The sequence below is a fragment of the Euleptes europaea genome, chromosome 3 (assembly GCF_029931775.1).
Source record: "Euleptes europaea isolate rEulEur1 chromosome 3, rEulEur1.hap1, whole genome shotgun sequence".
NCBI lineage: Eukaryota > Metazoa > Chordata > Lepidosauria > Squamata > Sphaerodactylidae > Euleptes > Euleptes europaea.
The window spans coordinates 22,779,664-22,797,776 of record NC_079314.1 but is presented as its reverse complement, the minus strand read 5'-3'; the positions used below and the strand labels follow the sequence as shown (position 1 = coordinate 22,797,776).

The 18,113-nt window shown below is 44.9% G+C and overlaps 2 protein-coding genes across 2 annotated transcripts in view; both read right to left on the bottom strand.

Annotated features, from left to right (window-relative positions):
• The window catches only part of SRSF4 (serine and arginine rich splicing factor 4), a 213,580-nt gene that overhangs the window by 100,124 nt on the left and 95,343 nt on the right, over positions 1-18,113 (bottom strand). The gene's annotated exons all lie outside the window — the stretch shown is intronic.
• The window catches only part of LOC130475775 (lethal(3)malignant brain tumor-like protein 4), a 61,434-nt gene that overhangs the window by 31,984 nt on the left and 11,337 nt on the right, over positions 1-18,113 (bottom strand). The window contains exons 5-12 of the mRNA XM_056847639.1: positions 17,145-17,199; positions 15,892-15,980; positions 13,936-14,040; positions 13,157-13,292; positions 6,312-6,403; positions 4,734-4,885; positions 2,112-2,188; positions 74-159 (exon numbers count right to left, since the gene is read on the bottom strand). Coding sequence (XP_056703617.1) covers positions 74-159; positions 2,112-2,188; positions 4,734-4,885; positions 6,312-6,403; positions 13,157-13,292; positions 13,936-14,040; positions 15,892-15,980; positions 17,145-17,199 — 792 coding nt within the window. The remainder of the gene's footprint in view (positions 1-73; positions 160-2,111; positions 2,189-4,733; positions 4,886-6,311; positions 6,404-13,156; positions 13,293-13,935; positions 14,041-15,891; positions 15,981-17,144; positions 17,200-18,113) is intronic.

The window sequence follows — 18,113 nt, the reverse complement described above, 5'->3', positions numbered from 1 at the left end:
GGGTGGGGGGAATCATAGCCTTCTTTTGCATTGCGGAACACGAATACAAAACAAAAAGGGATTTTTGACTAACCAGTTTAAATGCTCTTGCTGGGGCTGCCTGCGAACCAGTTTCTTCCAAATAGTTCTCCCACGAGAAGCTTTTGAAATCTTTGTATTCTGGAAAGAGATTGGAGGTATCTTCTCAGTCTTCTAGAACAGCTGCAAGCCTCAACACATGGCAATTAACCAAACACCACAAGACTATTCCATGCATAGAATTTAGTATGTGTGGTGGCTTAAATCAGATATCAAGCTACTTGATCTTTTTTTATTTATTTCACACAAAGTTAGTGAAAAGCTTCCAGTGTGCAGGTTACATGTGCAAATGCTGATATGGAGAAGCAACAACTCTTTCTTTATTGCACATCCGGCTCTTGGACTCCGAAATGAGCTGTTAATCAGTGACAGAATTGAAATCATCAGATTCATTACCGACAAAGACTTCCCACAGCTATCTAGGTGCAAGAACTTAGTTCAAAACAAAAAGACTGGGCTTCAATACAATCTGTTACCGTCTCAGAAAATTAACTTAATGTCATGAAAACTACAGTCAACCACATTATTTTAATGTGTTTTCCCCCAAAAAAGGATCTTAGAAATAAAACAAAAAATTTACACACATCTAAATATGTGGATTTTCAGCTGTGAACCCTATTCCAATGGGAGCAACCTAGAGGGAACATCATTCTGTTATTTCACAAATAGTAAAGGAATGGCCTTCATAATTGGTATGTTTGTCAGATCCCAAATGGAATAATATACACAAGGGGATTGTGGGTGGGCTCCCCACAATTACAAAATGGGCAGGCGTTTGGCAATCCTCGTCAGGCCTCGCATGGATACAATGGCACAACTGAGTTTAGGACTTTATCAAATTAAATTCCTACGCTCTCTCTCTCTCACTCTCTCTCTCTCTGGGAGCTATCCAAGGTCCTGCAACATTCTAGTCCAGCATTAGAGGATTCCTGTTCCTTGTGTTGCACTTAACTATCCTAATTAATCAAGTAAATCACCTATTAGATAGTTTCTCCACTACTGGATCCCCTACCAACCCCTAGCCTGGCTACAAGGGACCCCCAAACACAATCCATTCCCTTTATTAGCAAAACGTGATGTTTATTCCTTATTATTCCAATCAGCCAGAAATAGGTATGGGTCCATGTTTTCCTCTGTTTCCCAGATTTTGTACTCCCACTGTAATCTACAGTTGTACTTAGTGCTAGATGAAGTTTCGATAGGCTTTTACCGATAGCTGAAAGACCACACTTGTTTGACCCATATTCCACCCCTCTATCTTTTAGACCAAACAAGAAGAAGAAGAGTTGGTTTTTATATGCTGACTTTCTCTGCCACTTAAGGGAGAATCAAACTGGCTTACAATCACCTTCCCTTCCCCTCCCCACAACAGACACCCTGTGAAGTAGGGGAGGCTGAGAGAGAATGACTTGCCCAAGGCCACCCAGCTGGCTTCGTGTGTAGGAGTGGGGAAACAAATCTAGTTCACCAGATTAGCCTCCACCGCTCATGTGGACGAGTGGGGAATCAAACCCAGTTCTCCAGATCAGACTCCACTGCTCCAAACCACCATTCTTACTACAATGCTTGGAGTTGGATCTTAGGATTTTTCTGCTGGAGCAAAGACACTTGTGCTGGAGGAAAGCTTTGACGTTAATGGAACGACTCACAGCCCTTGCTCAACATGTGCAAGATTTTTTTAAACAAGCTATCAACATCTGAAATTTATTCACAATTTGGAACTCAGGCACTACTTCCATTAAAAGGACAGAGCAGCAGCCAGCATGATATGACCTACGAGAAATTTTAAAAGGAGCCTAACAATAAGGGGAATTGGTCTACCCTCCTCACTGAAGCATTTGTAGATAATGCATGCTTCTAGTTCTGTAGCACATTTAAATTGTAAAACCATTTCTGATATCTGGCAAGTTTCATTGTTAAAAAGCAAAATAAAAAACCAACAACCCAGAACCTCATAACATATAGAATCACAGAGGAGATCACACTTTGCAAATATTTTTGGTGCAGCGGGAGATGGCAGGATTGCAACATACCAGCTGGTGTTGTTAATGGAGTTCCAGTTTCTTGGCAGTAACCAACAGGTCGAATATATGGGCTGCTAGCATCACACCTGCACAAAAGAACAGAAAACTGGCTCTGGTCACTGAGCGTAAGAAGGAACACAAATATGCAAACCCTGTCTGATGTTCTTTTGCTGGACCAGTAGATGATACACAGATGCCACCTGGTAGGAATTCATAAAACTATCTCTTTGACAATAAAACCCACAGCTTTTGACATATTTATTCATTAAAGCAAACGACTGAGAAATTTTATCCATGGGTTTGGGAATCAGAGGAAGGTGTGTATTCCCTTCCTTTCTGCTACAGACAGATTTTTATATCTCTTCCTTTTCCACTGAGGAGCTACAAGGGATATCTGAAACTTGTCTAAGCCCAGTATTCATCCAAGTCAGGGAATTGCACACTGAGGATCCTAGCAAACTAACGCATAACAATACATTTATATAATATGTCAATTTGCAAATGGAAGGCTGAATCTTTATGTAGAACTTCCCTTCTACTTTAAGCTAGGAGTCAGTTCCAACTATGGCTCTGCAGAATTTTGCCGTTCCAATGGCAATTCAAGCCCCTTCTTCCCTGAAGCAGGTAGCCCTTTAATGACTGGGACCACTTTCCTATTGTTTCATGGAGGCAAGAAGCAGACTGTAATTTCTGTCCCTTCCACTAGGTGGTGGCCTCCTCCTTCAGAGACTTCATCAGCTATCCAGATATATACTATATGTTATAAAAGTGGGGGAGGGGAACCCAAGGACCTAAAAATAGAGATCTTGTATATTGAACTAGATAAAGAGGACAACAACAGGAACAACATATCTGCATTAAACACACATAGAATGAATAACCAACTATAAAAAGAGTGAGGAACTTAAGATAAAAAGCAAATGGTCTTGAATATTAAGTCGGCAGAGGTACACATACTAGACCCATTAACAATCATACACACCATTGCTTGAGAAAGTGCAGAAAAGAGCAACCAAAATGATCAGGGGACTAGAGCAACTGGCCTATGGGGAGCGGTTAAAACGCTTAGGGGTGTTTAGCCTGGAAAGAAGGCAGTTAAGGGGATACATGATAGAGGGCTATAAAATTATGCATGGTGTGGAGACAGTGGACAGGGAGAAGCTTTTCTCCCTCTCTCATAATACTAGAACGCGGGGTCATCTGCTGAAGCTGGAGGGTGAGAGATTCAAAACAGATAGAAGTATTTCTTCACACAACACATAGTTAAATTGTGGAACTCCCTGCCCCAGGGTGTGGTGATGGTTGCCAACTTGGAAGGCTTTAAGAGGGGAGTGGACATGTTCATGGAAGAGAGGAGTATTCATTGCTACTAGTAAAAATGGATACTAGTCATGATGCATACCTATTCTCTCCAGGATCAGAGGAGCATGCCGAATATATTAGGTGCTGTGAAACACAGGCAGGATGGTGCTGCTGCAGTTGTCTTGTTTGTGGGCTTCACAGAGATTGGCCACTGTGTGAACAGACTGCTGGACTTGATGTGCCTTGGTCTGATCCAGCATGGCCCGTCTTATGTCCTTATGAATTTGGAGTGGAGTAAGGAACACCCTGCCCTGCCCTGGATGGCCCAGGCTAGCCTAGTCTCGTCAGATCTCAGAAGCTAAGCAGGGTCAGCCCTGGCTAGTTCTTGGGTGGGAGATCACCAAGGAATACCAGGGGCACTATGCAGAGGAAGGCAATGGCAAACCACCTCTGTTAGTCTCTTGCCTTGAAAATCCTACTATGTTGCCATAAGTCAGTTGCAACTTGACGGCACTTTACACACACAAGGAACACCCTCCTAGCTTTGGAGAGAAGGAATTTCTATGATAACTTCCAACATTCCATAGTCCCCTGAAACACAAGGATGTCTCTTTAACGAATGCAGCCATGTGGAGCTATTCCCACCTGCTGAAGAACACTGTGCCCAGATGTTGCATCAGATAAGATGACTGAGTCCAGTCTGTAACATCTGACAAAAGAGACACCAAGGCCCAGTTGGTTCTCCTTCAGATGTTCACCACTGATGCATTTGTGTTGAATGCTGCTGACACAGCCATGCTTCCTACGGAGTGAGGTGTAATGCCTTATGGAGGTTTTCAGAGCTTGGGAAACGTATGCCTCATGCATGCATTCTCTTAGCCACATGTTCAGTGATGCTGTTGACATTTTTTTCTCTTTAGCCCCTTGATGAAATGCTCCAAAGAGAAAGTCAGGCCTCCTGTAAGGAGATACACTCGTTCAGCAAACCAATTCCCTGAAACACATTTGGATTTGGCCAATGGACAGCATTCCCAGATTTCTCCAGGCACCCATTATTAGAGCTCTCTAATGTGCAGGCAGGCCCCTCCAAACATGTTTGGGATCTGATATATGCTGTATTATGTGACATCCTGAGATTCTCAGTCTGTTACCAGTCTTTCTCCAGTCATGTTTCTAGCCCTCAAGGTTGCAGAAGATTTGAAAAACAGAGTTACAGCCTGGCTCAGAATGACTTTTCTGATTCCAAACTACCCTGTGCACTTTCTGGACATTATTTATTTCCTCCTAAGCATCATTCTGGTTGAATGCATAATGGAAACAATTTCTTACCAATAATCGTAGCTTTCATCCCAGTTGTCAAAGTGAATTAGCAGCCGATTATCCAACATGTCTGCAATAGTTGCTACGCACATCAAGGAAGGATTCTTTTTGTCTACTGCTTCTAACTTCATTCCCACTCGAAATCCAGAAGGTGTGATTGGCTGGAGAACAGAATAAATGGGGGAAATATTTGTTGTTAGCCAGACAGTTGAGATTATGCTTTCAAATATAGTCTTCTCGGTTAGGCAAACAAAAAAAACCCCTCACTTTGCATGTTACGTGAGGATAAAGCCCTAAATTCTCTCTCTCTCTCTCTCTCTCTGTGTGTGTGTATATAAAGTGCCATCAAGTCGCAGCTGACTTATAGCAACCTAGAAGAGTTTTCTAGGCAAGAGACTTAACAGAGGTGGCTTGCCATTGCCTTCCTCTGCATAATAACCCTGGTATTCCTTGGTGGAATCCCATCCAAATACTAATTAGGGCCAACCCTGCTTAGGTTCTGAGATCTGACAAGATCAGGCTAGCCTGGGCCATCCAGGTCAGGGCCCGAAATTAGATTTATATAAATATTGGTAAACTGGATCAACTGTAAATTTAGTCCAAACCACAGATATTGCCAGTTTTCACTTTAGAAGCTGAATATTATAAAAACTCCATTATGGGAAAAAGTAAGCTTCTGACATTTTACTAGAAAAGACATCTACAGTGTAGCAGAAACATTCATAAACTGGGGAAGACTGCAGAGACTGAAATTTTAAAACTGGGCTAATTCATTTTTGAAACTTTCCCACCCAGAATGGCACCTGCAGAGACAGTCCCATAAAGGAAACAGCATCTGATTTGGGGTGTCTATGAACAGTGTGGCTGCCTCTAGCAATGATCCGCATGAGTCCAGTGGTGGAAAAAAATGGGCTGCCCTGTGTAAATCAGAACCAGCGAGCCGCTTCTGTATTCATGGGCACTCTGAGTCAGATGTTACTTTCTCCACAGGACTGCTCTGCATGGAAGAGTTACAAGCCCGTCTTCTAATTAATTGAAATCAACAGGAATTGACAACCATTACCAGGGTACAGATTGGATAAGAGGCTACGCAAATGTACAAGCCAGGCTACTTGATGGAGTGGAACGAGCAGTGGACTAAAGCCATTTGAAACACAATTCTGAAGGTATAGGTAGAGAAGGCAAACAGATAAGAAGTTAACACTTTGAAGGAAGTATGAGTTTTGCCATGTTTTCAAGCCAGGGAATGAGCTGAGCTGGGTGTTCTGCTTATACACAGCTAGCCCCAAAAGATGTTTTTTAAGACTGGTATTTGCCGCCTTGTGAACCCTGATGTTTATTTGGCTTCTGTTGTATGCACGCTTAGGAAATAAACTCTGCACGCTAACCATAGCGTGCACAACTAAATAGGGTTTCTTCTAAAACGCTTCACGCCTGATCTGTTCTCCTCCCCACCCCCGTTCCATAGTCTAGCTTCTGTTGTAAGCATCTGAAAAGGTAACAATACTATCCTGGATGAAGCTTTTTAAAAAAGGGGGCTTGAACAACAGCAACTTAAAAGTAATCAAACGCAGTATTACCACTTACTGTGCTGAGTGTCTTGAAAAGAGTTTTGGGGGCAGCTGGGGCTTTGCAGTTCTTCAAATACGAAGCCCAATTAAATTCTCCTTCCTTGTAGCCTAGAGATAGATTGGTAGAGAAAAGCATTGTTTGATACAGGGAGCTGCTGTATTCAGACGGGCTTTTGAGAAATATAAATTATGGGGGAAGAATTTGAACTTTGCACGATTGAAGCCCTTGTGGAAAGAGGCAGGGGGTTAAAAGCCCTTCTTCAGACTTTTCACTTTCTCCAGTTTTTCAAATACATTATTGCAGCTCTTAGTCATTAATTTGAAATGTCAGAAGTCTCTGCTAAATAGAATAATAGCAAGAGAAAGCAATGAATACATTACTAAAAGAATGTCTTGTTTTAGTGCTTACTACACTGCAATCCTATGCAGAGTTATACCAGTCTAAGCCTGCTGCCTTAAATGCTGCCTTAAATGGGCTCAGACTGGAGTAATTCTACATAGGACTGTACTGCTGGTGCTTGAGCCTAGCACAATAAACAAACTCACCTTGCTTTACATGTTCTAGGACTCCCTAAACGAGCTTGAAAAATGACAGTGAAAATGGGTGCATATTAAAAAAATTTAAATACAGATTCCTTTTATTGGCTATTGCACCTTTTTGTGTGTGTGATTATACATGCACTATTCAGCAGTGTATTTTCAGAGTGGAAGAAAACTGTTTAGCTGCTTGACATGTTATAGGACAGAAGCAGACACTCATTACATTTCTAACATGCTATCCTTTTCCACTTGTGTGGAATGACCAGGGGTTCCGATTTTTGTTATTTCTTCCCACTTTAACAGTTCAAGATGGGTGGACTTAATAGGAAACGGAGCCTTGTTTACTCACCGTGAGGGCTCCTTCTGTTCTGGGGTCGAAGGGCATCTTGCTGACTTGTGGGTATTACCATCCCGTGCCCAGGGAGGCAGGACCAAAAACTTAATTTCCTGTCTCCCTCGGCGGGAAGCCCAGTTTTCGGACTCGCCGAGCTAAAGGAGACAGGTAAGTGCAGAACAGCAAACACAACAACGAAGCACAACAGGGTAACTGGTATTGTCAATGGACAATAATTAACACGTATAACAATCAGTAAGAGGCTTCAATACATATAAGAAGCAAAAAATGGCAAATGTGAGTAGAAGCCTGAGTTAAGTATCCGCCTTGGAGGAGTCCACGTGTTGTGGCTGCCCACATCAGATTGACAAATAAGTCTTGGATTAGTTAGTTTAACATTGGGCGGGCAAGATGCCCTTCGACCCCGGAACAGAAGGAGCCCTCACGGTGAGTAAACAAGGCTCCGTTCTCATTCTGGGGGAAGGGCATCTCACTGACTTGTGGGATCTCCAAGAGCTAGATCACCTGGGAGGGTACTAAGACTGATCCAAGACGTGCTGCAGAACCCTCCTACCGAAGGCTGCGTCAGCAGAGGCCATGAAATCAATTTTGTAGTGCTTTATAAAGGTGGATACCGTGGACCAGGTGGCCGCCCGGCAGATCTCTTTCAGCGGGGCTTGTTGTTTGAATGCCGCTGATGTGGCTGCACTGCGAACTGAATGAGAAGTGATGTCCGCTGGAATTGGGATTTTGCTAGCCCTATATGCTTCTGTGATGCATTGTCTTACAGCAGAGCTTAGCAAGGACCTAGACATCTTCTGTCCCCTGGATGGGTTGGTCAAGGATATGAACAATGCATCGGAATGCCTGATAGTTTCTGAACGTTTGAAATATACTTTGAGGGTCCTACGCAGGTCTAGATGGTGCCATTCCTTTTCTCTGGGATGGCTGGGATTGGGACAGAAGGACGGCAGATGTATCTCCTGAGTGCGGTGGAACATGGAATTCACCTTCGGGATAAAGGTGGGGTCCGGTCTAAGGACCACCTTGTCCCTGTGGAAGATGCAGAAGCCCTCCCACGCTGATAGGGCCCTTAGTTCAGAGAGACAGCGGGCAGAGGTGACCGCCGTTAAGAAGATGGTCTTCATCCTCAACACCTTTAAGGGAATCTTCCTGATGGGTTTGAAAGGGGGGCCTGGTAAGAGCTGTGAGCATCACGTTGAGTCGCCAAGAGGGGAAGCAATGTACTGTTGGAGGCTTTAATTGAACTACCCCTTTCAAGAAGGCCAGAATGTGTGGGTGCCTGGACATAGGAAGGCTGCCTGCCGTAGACAATACAGTAGACAGAGCCGCTACCTGTCTGCGTAAGGTAGCTGCCTTGAGACCCTGTTCCACCCCATCTTGTAGGAAGCCTAAAATCCTAGGAATGCCCGGGGAAAGAAGATCTACGTGTTTTTGCCTACACCACAACACAAAGGCTTTCCAGGAGGTGTTATAGATCCTCCTGGTGGAAGGTCTCCTCGCTTCAATCATGGTGTTCACGATGTCTGAGCTATAACTGTGTTCTAAGAGGCGGTTCCGCTCAATTTCCACATGGTTAAGCGAAGCCATTGAGGGTCGGGATGGAACATGGGACCTTGGTGAAGGAGGTCTGGAATGGCTGGTAGCTCCCAGTGGGGTTGGACTGAGAACTCTTTCAGGCTGGGAAACCACGGCCTCCTCGGCCATAGGGAAGCAACGAGAATGACAGTTGCCCTCTCCTTCTTGATCTTTCTGAGGACCCTGGGAAGAATGGGGATGGGGGAAAATGCAAATAGGGTCTCTTTAAGCCATGGACACATCAGAGCGTCCATGGATTCCACCTCTGGGAGGAAATACTGAGAGAAGAAGCGGGGAAGGAGGTGATTGGTTGCTGAGGCGAACAGGTCCACAGAGCGTCCATGGATTCCGCCTCTGGGAGGAAATACTGAGAGAAGAAGCGGGGAAGGAGGTGATTGGTTGCTGAGGCGAACAGGTCCACAGAGAGGAGGCCGAATCGCTCCACAATCTGCTTGAAAACTGACTGGTTGAGGGACCACTCTCCCTTGTCTATGATCTGTCGGCTTAGCCAGTCCACTTGTAAATTGATGTGTTCTGCTGACAGGGATGCTATGTGTGTCTCTGCCCATGAAAGGATAATCTGGGCCTCCTGGTGTAGTCTGGAGGACCGCAATCCTCCCTGCTTGTTTAGATGTGCCTTGGCAGACACATTGTCTGTGCGAATTAGTACGTGCCTGTGAAGGATGATGTCCTGAAACTGTAGTAGAGCCAGACGGATGGCTCTGAGCTCCAGCAGATTTATGTGTAACTTTTTCTCCTTCGCTGACCAGATGCCCTGAGCCACGTGGTTCAGACAGGTCGCCCCCCCCCTTCTAGGCTGGTGTCCGTATGGATCTGAATTTGATCCTCTATGACAAACTGTACCCCTTTGCTGAGGTTGTTGCGGCTGCACCACCATAAGAGGCTGTGCCTGAACTCGTGAGGTAGTGGGATAGTTTTGTCCCTGCTCTGAGTAATGAGGAATTGATAAGGTTGTAGGAGCAGTTGAAGCGGTCTCGAGTGAAATCTGGCCCAGGGGACAGAGCTTAAGCAGGCCACCATCAGACCCAGTAGTTTGGCAAGAAACATGATCCTGCCCTGTTTGGACCTGACTGTGGTCTGAACCAAGGATCTGATCTTCATGATCCTGTCTGGAGGAAGCAGTACTAGGTTCTTGCGTGTGTCCAGGATTACCCCTAGGTGTTGCAATCTCTGAGTAGGGGTCAGGTGGCTTTTCTCCAGGTTTACCAGGAACCCGTGATCCACCAAGACCTTGACGACCCTGTCTGTATGTGTCCTGGCCTCTTCCTCGGACCTGGCACCGACAAGGATGTCGTCCAGATATGGGAAGATCTTGATCCCCTCCTGCCTGAGCAAAGCCACCAGTGTCACCAGGATCTTGGTGAAGACACGTGATACCGACGCCAGACCAAAAGGGAGGGCTCTGAACTGGTAGTGTTTCCCTGCATATGTAAGCCCTTGGTCCATAGAATCCCCAAAAGCAACAACCCAGGCAGGTGGTCCTAAGGCAAGTTGACTTTATTGGAAATCGTGCAGGTAAACAGAGCTTGCATAAAACTAAGCCAGGAATGGCTGGCTGGTTCAATTCAGTAACATATATTGGCATAGCAGATAGTGTAGGTTGGCATGGCAACCCCTTCTCCCACGGGAGAAGGTCCTGAAGGAATGTCCGAGATAAAATGTCCGTTAGATCAACAATCCTTGGCTGAGACGAGCAAAGCAAAGAAGCTGTGAGAAGCTGCGAGAAATTCAAAACAGCCCAGAGTCGAGAAGCGTCGAGAACAGGCCTGCTCCTGACATCATATGCAAATCTGATAAACCTGCGATGTGTAGGATGTATGGGAACATGGAAGTATGCTTCCCTTAAGTCTAAGGAGGTCATGTAATAACCTATCTGCAGGGCCTCTATGATGGATTTCAGAGTCTCCATTCGGAACTTCCTGTATCGGACAAATCTGTTTAGGTGTTTCAGGTCTAATATAGCTCTCCTGTCCCCATTTTTCTTGGGGACTGGGAAGAAGGTGGAATAAATTCCCAGGCCCGTCTCTTTTAGAGGTACTGGCTCTATTGCTTGTATCTGGCGTACGTGTAGAATGGCATCGAAGGTTCTTGCATGCTTTTCCCTGTTCAAGGGTCTGGGAGAGCTTATGAACTTGTCCCTTGGGGAGGAGGTTAACTCTATTAGGTAGCCTTATGAAACTACCTGGGAAACCTAGGCGTCCGTGTAAGGCCGTCCCCACTTCTGATGGAACTGAAGTAGTCTCCCCCCCACTGCCTGTGACCTGGCGTCACTGTTTTGGGTTTTTGGAGAACTTATCTCCCTGGTTGCCACTGAATTGCTGCTGTCCCTGATGGGGACGAAAAAACATATTCCCTCCTCTGCGAAAGGAGCCCCTGCCATTATTCCAGGAACCCGTTCGCTGATCAGGTCTGTAGTGTGCGAGGGAGTGAGAAGATCTAAAGTTGGGGAAGGAAGAGGATGGTCTCCCTTCCTTCCTATAGGATTTGGGTAGAACCTTTTTCCTGTCCTTGTTTTCTACTAGAATCCTCTCTAGTCTATCTCCAAATAGTTTACCTCCTGTAAAGGGGTAGGACAAGGTAAGTGATTTAGTCTTGAATTCTTTTTGCCATGGGCGGAGCCATAGTGCTCTCCTGACGGCTATGTTGGATGATGTTGCCCTGGCCGCAAAGGACATGGCATACAAAGATGTGTCTGCCATACAGGCCGCGGCCTTAAGAAGTCTGTTAAGCCCCTCCGAAATTTTACGGTTCTCAGCCGGGTACAGCTGGATAATTTTCCTGAGCCATACAATGGAAGCTCTGGCCATTATGGAAGTGGCTGCTGAAGCCCGAATGGCCAGAGTGGAAGCCTCGTGCACCATTTTTGACAGAATTTCTGCTTTTCTATCCATGGGATCCTTAATAGTCCCCATTCCATCCTCAGCAGGCAGATTGGGTGAGTGAACTGCTGCCACCAGAGCAACTATCAGGGGGAGCTGAAAGAGAGTCATGGCCTGAGGCACCATGGTATAGAGCCTTTTGGTGTTAGCAGAAAATAGCCTGTTAGCTAATGGCTTGTTGAACTCTGCCTGTACTTAATTCTCAAAGAATTCTGGGAATGGTATTTCACAGGATTGAGGTTTGGAGATGGGGGAAAACTCTTTGGGTCCCTTTTTTCTGGATTTAGGTATGGATTCCTTATCTGGATCAGGATCCTCCTTAAGGTCTAGGGCCAACAGGGCTTTACTCAATAACCCCTGGAAGTCCTCAGCTGAGAACAATCGGGGCTGTTGTTCCTCCAAAATGATGGGGTTCTCTTCATCAGAGCCGTATTCCCCTTATTCTCTGCTCTCCTCCTCAGACTCTGCTGCCCCAGAGGAGCAATCGTCCTGTAAGTGACGGGCCTGTTCCTTAAAAGGGACTTTCAAGGCCGCCTTGGTGCGCCAGTGGGGCCCAGGCTGTTCCCCCTGTCCTTGACTGTCCCCACCGCCCGAGAGGCCAGGTTGGGGGCGAGGGAAGAAGGTTAATGAAGGGTTAACTTCGGCCCTCTGGAGGAGAGGAGACAGGGAGTCTGTAAAGGCTTGCATCATTTGGGCTTGTTTATCTAAAATGCCATTAAAAAGATCAAACATTTCCTGCCAAGAGAGGGATCTCAGACTCGGAGTGCGTTACATTAACCCCCAGTTGAAGAGTGGAATCAGTAAGAGAGGCGTCTTCCCTCTGAGTGCTCTGGGGCCTCCCGGCTGGAACTGCTGCCTCCTCTTGCAGCGCGCCACTTTTCGCGCCGTTTTTAGACGGCTCATTAGAGCGCGCCTTCTTTGACACGCTGGGCCCCTCAACACCGTTCTCCGCGGAACCACAACAGCGGCCATTGGAGCCTTCCCGACGACCTCGCCCTGTCGAAGTGACGAGGGCTATGTTGCGTTCCTCCTCAGAAAGGAGGTCTGAATCAGAGTCTCTCCTGTCGCTTGTCATCTTGCCCAACAGGGCAAAGTGAGGACTGTGGGGAGGGGGATGAGGCACAGAAGGAGAGAGATTGAGGAGATAAAGAAGGATGAGCTGACAGACGGGTTTGGGAAGGAGGCTTAAGGTAGACTGAGAAGGGAAGACGACACCAAAAGAATTTAGGAAAGGTTTTGCAGTCAGCTCAGAGCCGTACAACGAAGCTGCACCCTAAAAGAGGCAGGACGGAAACTGGGCTTCCCGCCCAGGGAGACAGGAAGTTAAGTTTTTGGTCCTGCCTCCCTGGGCACGTGATGGTAATACCCACAAGTCAGCGAGATGCCCTTTCCCCAGAACGAGAATGCTCTTTCATTAAGGAGGGTTGCTTGTATCCAGGGAACATGATAAGCTGGCACACTAAAAACAGAAAAGAACTACCCATGTACCTTTAGGAGGAAGCAGTTTGTGGCCTGTTTTTTCACACCAGCTCACAGGGTGGATGTCTGGAGAATCAGCATTAACCCAGAAGTCATAGCACTCGGAATAGCTGTCGAAATGCAGCCGCATCCTGTACCCTTGCACCTGTAAATGCGAGGCAACAAAAGTTTATCCCCTTTTTGATCCATTTGCCTTGAAAAAAACGATCCCATTTTACATTTTTGCTCATGCCAGATAAATAAACCCTGAACAATGGAGATTATATTTTAGGAGAAATATACATTTATCCATTGACAGGACCTGCAAATCCAGAATGATGTGCCCCTGCAATCAATCTCCCAGAGGGTCAGGTACAGCTTGCAGTGTCTAGATTCACAATGACAGGGTAGTTACCCCACTATGAAGTCTGTTTTACACACACCATTGCAGGATTAGACACCAAAAATAGCTCAGGTGCATACCCAACAAAGAAGAATAGGTGGAAAAACCCCAACAAATTAAATTGCCTAGATTGTCTGCCCTACCTGTCAATTACCTTTCACACTGCCAATAATTTTTGTCAAGCCTTGACATCTTTTGACATCTTTAATCAAAATGCTAGCACAAATAATTAAAAAAAAACACCTATCAGAGAGAAACCATGTTTAATTAAAAAAGAAAACTACTGTATTAGAACATGGTTTTAACCTATTTGTTTAAGGGCAATCTTCCTACTACTTGTCAATTCCCTGCTCTCCCCCATTCCAGAAAACGTGTGAGTTCTACTATTAAAAAAAAAGATATGTACCTCAGCAACAGAAAGGACACAAAATAAAGATGGATGTTCAGGATCCAGGCCCTCTAACTTCATTCCAACTTTAAATCCATTTTTGTTCTGTGGAAAGGACTGCGACTGCAGAGGAAAGGAGGGAAATGTTATTTTACACTGTGAAACAAACAATCAAACACAAGAGGCCCTTGTTTTACAGTATCCAATGGAAACGGAAGGAGCTCAGCATCAGACAGGATGGGTGATATATTCATATTCTCCAGAACTGGCTTCCTGCATATTGCTCAGCTTGGCTTCAACTTGCACCCTAACTTGTAACGATTACTTTTTAATAAGATAATGCCCAATATGCTCAAAGTCAAGGACCCAATTAAGTTTCAGCAGCATTGCATTAATTAGCGAGAATTAAACCGGCTTTACTTAGTCGTTGCCTGAGATGCAATGCTAGGGCTGAACGAATTTCATAGTTACACATAACCAAAACAGAAGGAACTGCGGGCCAAGTTAAATACAAGAATTAAAATGTCTCTGAGGGCTGATTTGTGCCTGGTCATCTCTACATGTATAATTAAGCCCTGTTCTGCCCATACCGGCTTCCTTCTCCAGCAGGCAGAACAGGCAGCAAATGCCAAAGACTCCTCTTCTTCTGGTGGAACCTTCTCTCCCCTTTACTTGCCTTGCACTCCCTGCAAGGAAAGAGCCTCTGCTGTCACTCTTCGACCCCCAGTAGCAGCGGTTGCTCTGTTCTGTGTCCACTCGCGCTGCAGCAGTCATTCTTTCGTGAGCAAACAAGCAGGCAAAAAACTCGCATCCTCCCGAGTACTCACGGAAGAACAGCTGCTGCCTCATGAATAAGGAACAAGGCTAGGGCAGTAAAAGAGCCGGCTACGCTCTTCCAGAGACTAGTACAGGCAAAGGTGGAGCTTCACCGCATGTTTCATTTGTTGAGAGAGCAACATATGTGCAAGCCTTAAGGGCCAGGACTGGATTTATGTGCAAGCCTTAAGGGCCAGGACTAGATATATGTTTGTATGCCAGGCCACTCTTCGATGGCATATTAACTATAAAGATGTTACTGGAAATGACTGGGGGGGATGCATTTTAAACATATTTATGTGGCCCGAATCACTCTGTATACAAAGACTAAGGAATGGTATGTGTACATCTTAGCTGATTTTTCACAAATGGGGCTCTTGTCGTTTTCGAGGCAGGGGAGCTGCACCAATGCCATTCGATCCCGTGCTCCTAAGTAATCTGAGAAACTCAGACTCTCACAGAAGGAGGCTGAGCTGTGGTTCCTTCCCACATCAGCACTAACTTTACTGTTCCATTTATGTACTGCTCAAAGACCAATAGGTCACATGCAAAAAGGAGGACAAAATACATATAAAACAACAAAATATCTAAAGTCATATATAACATTCATTTCAGTTTTCACATTTAAAATAACCAAAAATATAGGTTAGAACAGGAGTGTCGAACTCAATTGCTACAAGGGCCGGATATGACATAAATGTCACTTGGTCGGGCCGGGAGAACCAAGGGGACGGTGGCCCGAAAAGTTTGGGAACCACTGCTCTAGAGCTATGAGCATTATATCTCTGTCAAAGATTTACAACCCAAAAATGCCTTGCCTAAGCAGACAGCGCCAAGTGCCTGGAGATAATCTCAGGGATGCAGGTCTATTGGGCCCATATACTGTGACTTCCGTAGTATTATATTATTATAAAGTTTTGGGTGCTGTGCTATATAGTAGCACCAAAAAACAGAAAGCCAAACCTGTCTGTCTGTCTCTTCCTTCCAACTCGTCTAAATTGCAGGATCTTTGGGAGGGTTAGGATGTGACAATCCTACTTCCACTGTGCCTTTAATTTAAAAAATATATATAATGCCAGGATGGCACAAGCAAATTAAATCTTCTTTGATGCTGCATTTGAATGATAATAAACAAAAAGTATCCAAGATACTGCCAACCTCTTTGAATAGTTTAAGCGGCGCAGCCATCATCTGTTCTTCTTCTAAGTAGGAAATCCAGTTCCACACATACTTCTTTCCAGGAATAACTAAACAAATGAAAGAGTGAAAAGGTTCAGGTTTATGGGTGGCAGTTCAGCAGGAGATGGCAAAACACAAACATGGCTTGAGACTGGGTTATCTGTTGGACCGTCTTCTCCCATACATTCCTGTCTGGGAATTAAGATCGTGGGGAGATGCCCTCCTGACTGCCCCACCAATTAAAGATGCGTGTTTGATAGGTACACCAGAGAGGGCCTTTTCTTTAGCAGCCCAACAATTACGGAACAACCTGCCCAGCAAGGTTTGCCTGGCCCCCTCATTGTGCATGGACGCCGGTGGGAGACTGAGCTGGAGTCCCAGGGCCACGCTGCCACAGCAGTGTGAGGAAGGCGGCGTTAGTGGCACGACACTGGCATCCATGCCTGTCTTGATGGCGCAAGTGGCACAGGTGCTCCCACAAGTGGCTCAGACACCGACGCAGGTCCTTGCGCACCTCCTAAGGTCTTTCAGCCCTCAAGCTCAGGAATGGGCTGTTAGGCAAGCAAATACTTGGTAAAGAAACTAGCAAAACAATCAAAACCATCTGCTGTTTTTAAAAAACCACAAAATCCAGGTTGTGTGTATTTTTACAGAAGCCAGGTTGTATATATTTCATGCTTCTAAGTAGTTGAATGAGGGTGCCCAACCCAAAACAATATGCCCCATTAGTCCTTGAAAATATCCTGAAAACTGGGCTAGAAGGGCAAACGGCATTTGAAGGCAAAGATAAAGTACATGGCAATCAGACAATTGTGAAGAATAAATGGTGTAAGAATCTCTAAATCAATGCAAAGAATAAATATTTGAGGAGGCAGTGATCTAACTTAAGACAATTCCCACCAAGAGCTCATAAAACATTTCCAGGCTTATGGTCTATAAAAGCATCTCCCCCTTTGCTTAATTTAAATGTTTATGATTCATATTTAGCTTGATACTGATAGAAGGGAACTCAGCCTGCTGAAGCCAGAGGAAAGGCTTTGACAAGTTCTGGCCTACTTGGTTATTCCGTTTAACAATTGGCAGAATATTATTCATAACCATTAATTTTTCAAGCCTGGATATATTAGGATATATATTATCTACCATCACAGCCTTCTTCATTGCAAAACTATCCATTCTATAGCAGCTGTTTAACATTAGGTAGTAACAAGACCCAAGGTGATTAAGCTTACCTTGCTTAATTGGTTTAGTGTTTTTACGGCTTTTCAAATTCAGTTTATTCTTCTCCTAGACACAAAAATATTTAAAAACGGTAAGGAAAAATATATAGACATTCCTGTTTCTCTCTTCGTAGATTTCTACATATAGTACCCTTGAGGCAAAGGAACTTAGGCCTTAACAAATATGCTTCCACTTTAATAAACACTGAGGGATTCAGCCTGCTATTTTATAGAGCATTGTGTATTATAGTAATAGTAAGCCCTCACTGATAAGCAACAATATATGTTTAATGTAAGTGGGGACCAGGATATCCCACGGACTTTAAGATCATCTGTTGAAGCCCTGCTCTAGGTACCCCATCTTTAAAACTGGATGGCTAATAGAGACAGGACCTTCTTGGTCGAGGCCCCCAAGAACACCCTCCTCAGGCATATCTGTCAGGCATCTGATTCACTGACATTCTGGCAACTATTTAAGATGTCTTCGGCAATTTATGACTCCATGCAGGTTCTGGATTTCTGTTGGCAATATTGATTCAATCTTTTTTTAAAATCTGTTTGATTTAATCTTTAATGATATTATCGGTTTGATACTTTCCGGTCATTCTTATGACTTCTAGGCACTGGAAACCTGGAATTATTGTAATATGCCATATATGGGGCTGCCCTTGAAAGTACTGCAGAAACTTCAATTAGTACTGAATGCAGCTGTCCATCTCTTGATGGGTGTAAGTTGCCTTGCACATGTGATGTTAACTTTGCAACAGCGGAATTGCCTTGCTGTTTTTTGGGATCAATTCACAGTGCCGGTTCAAACTTTTAAACTCCTCCAGCGATACCCCTTCTTGAAAGCCTACTTCTCCCTGCGTCAACTACCCACCTCTCCCTGTATCAAACATGTACTAAAACTAAAGTCCTCATAACAGCTGCTCCTGCAGTCCCTTCTGATCACAGTCTGAAGACCTCCTCCGCCAGACTGTA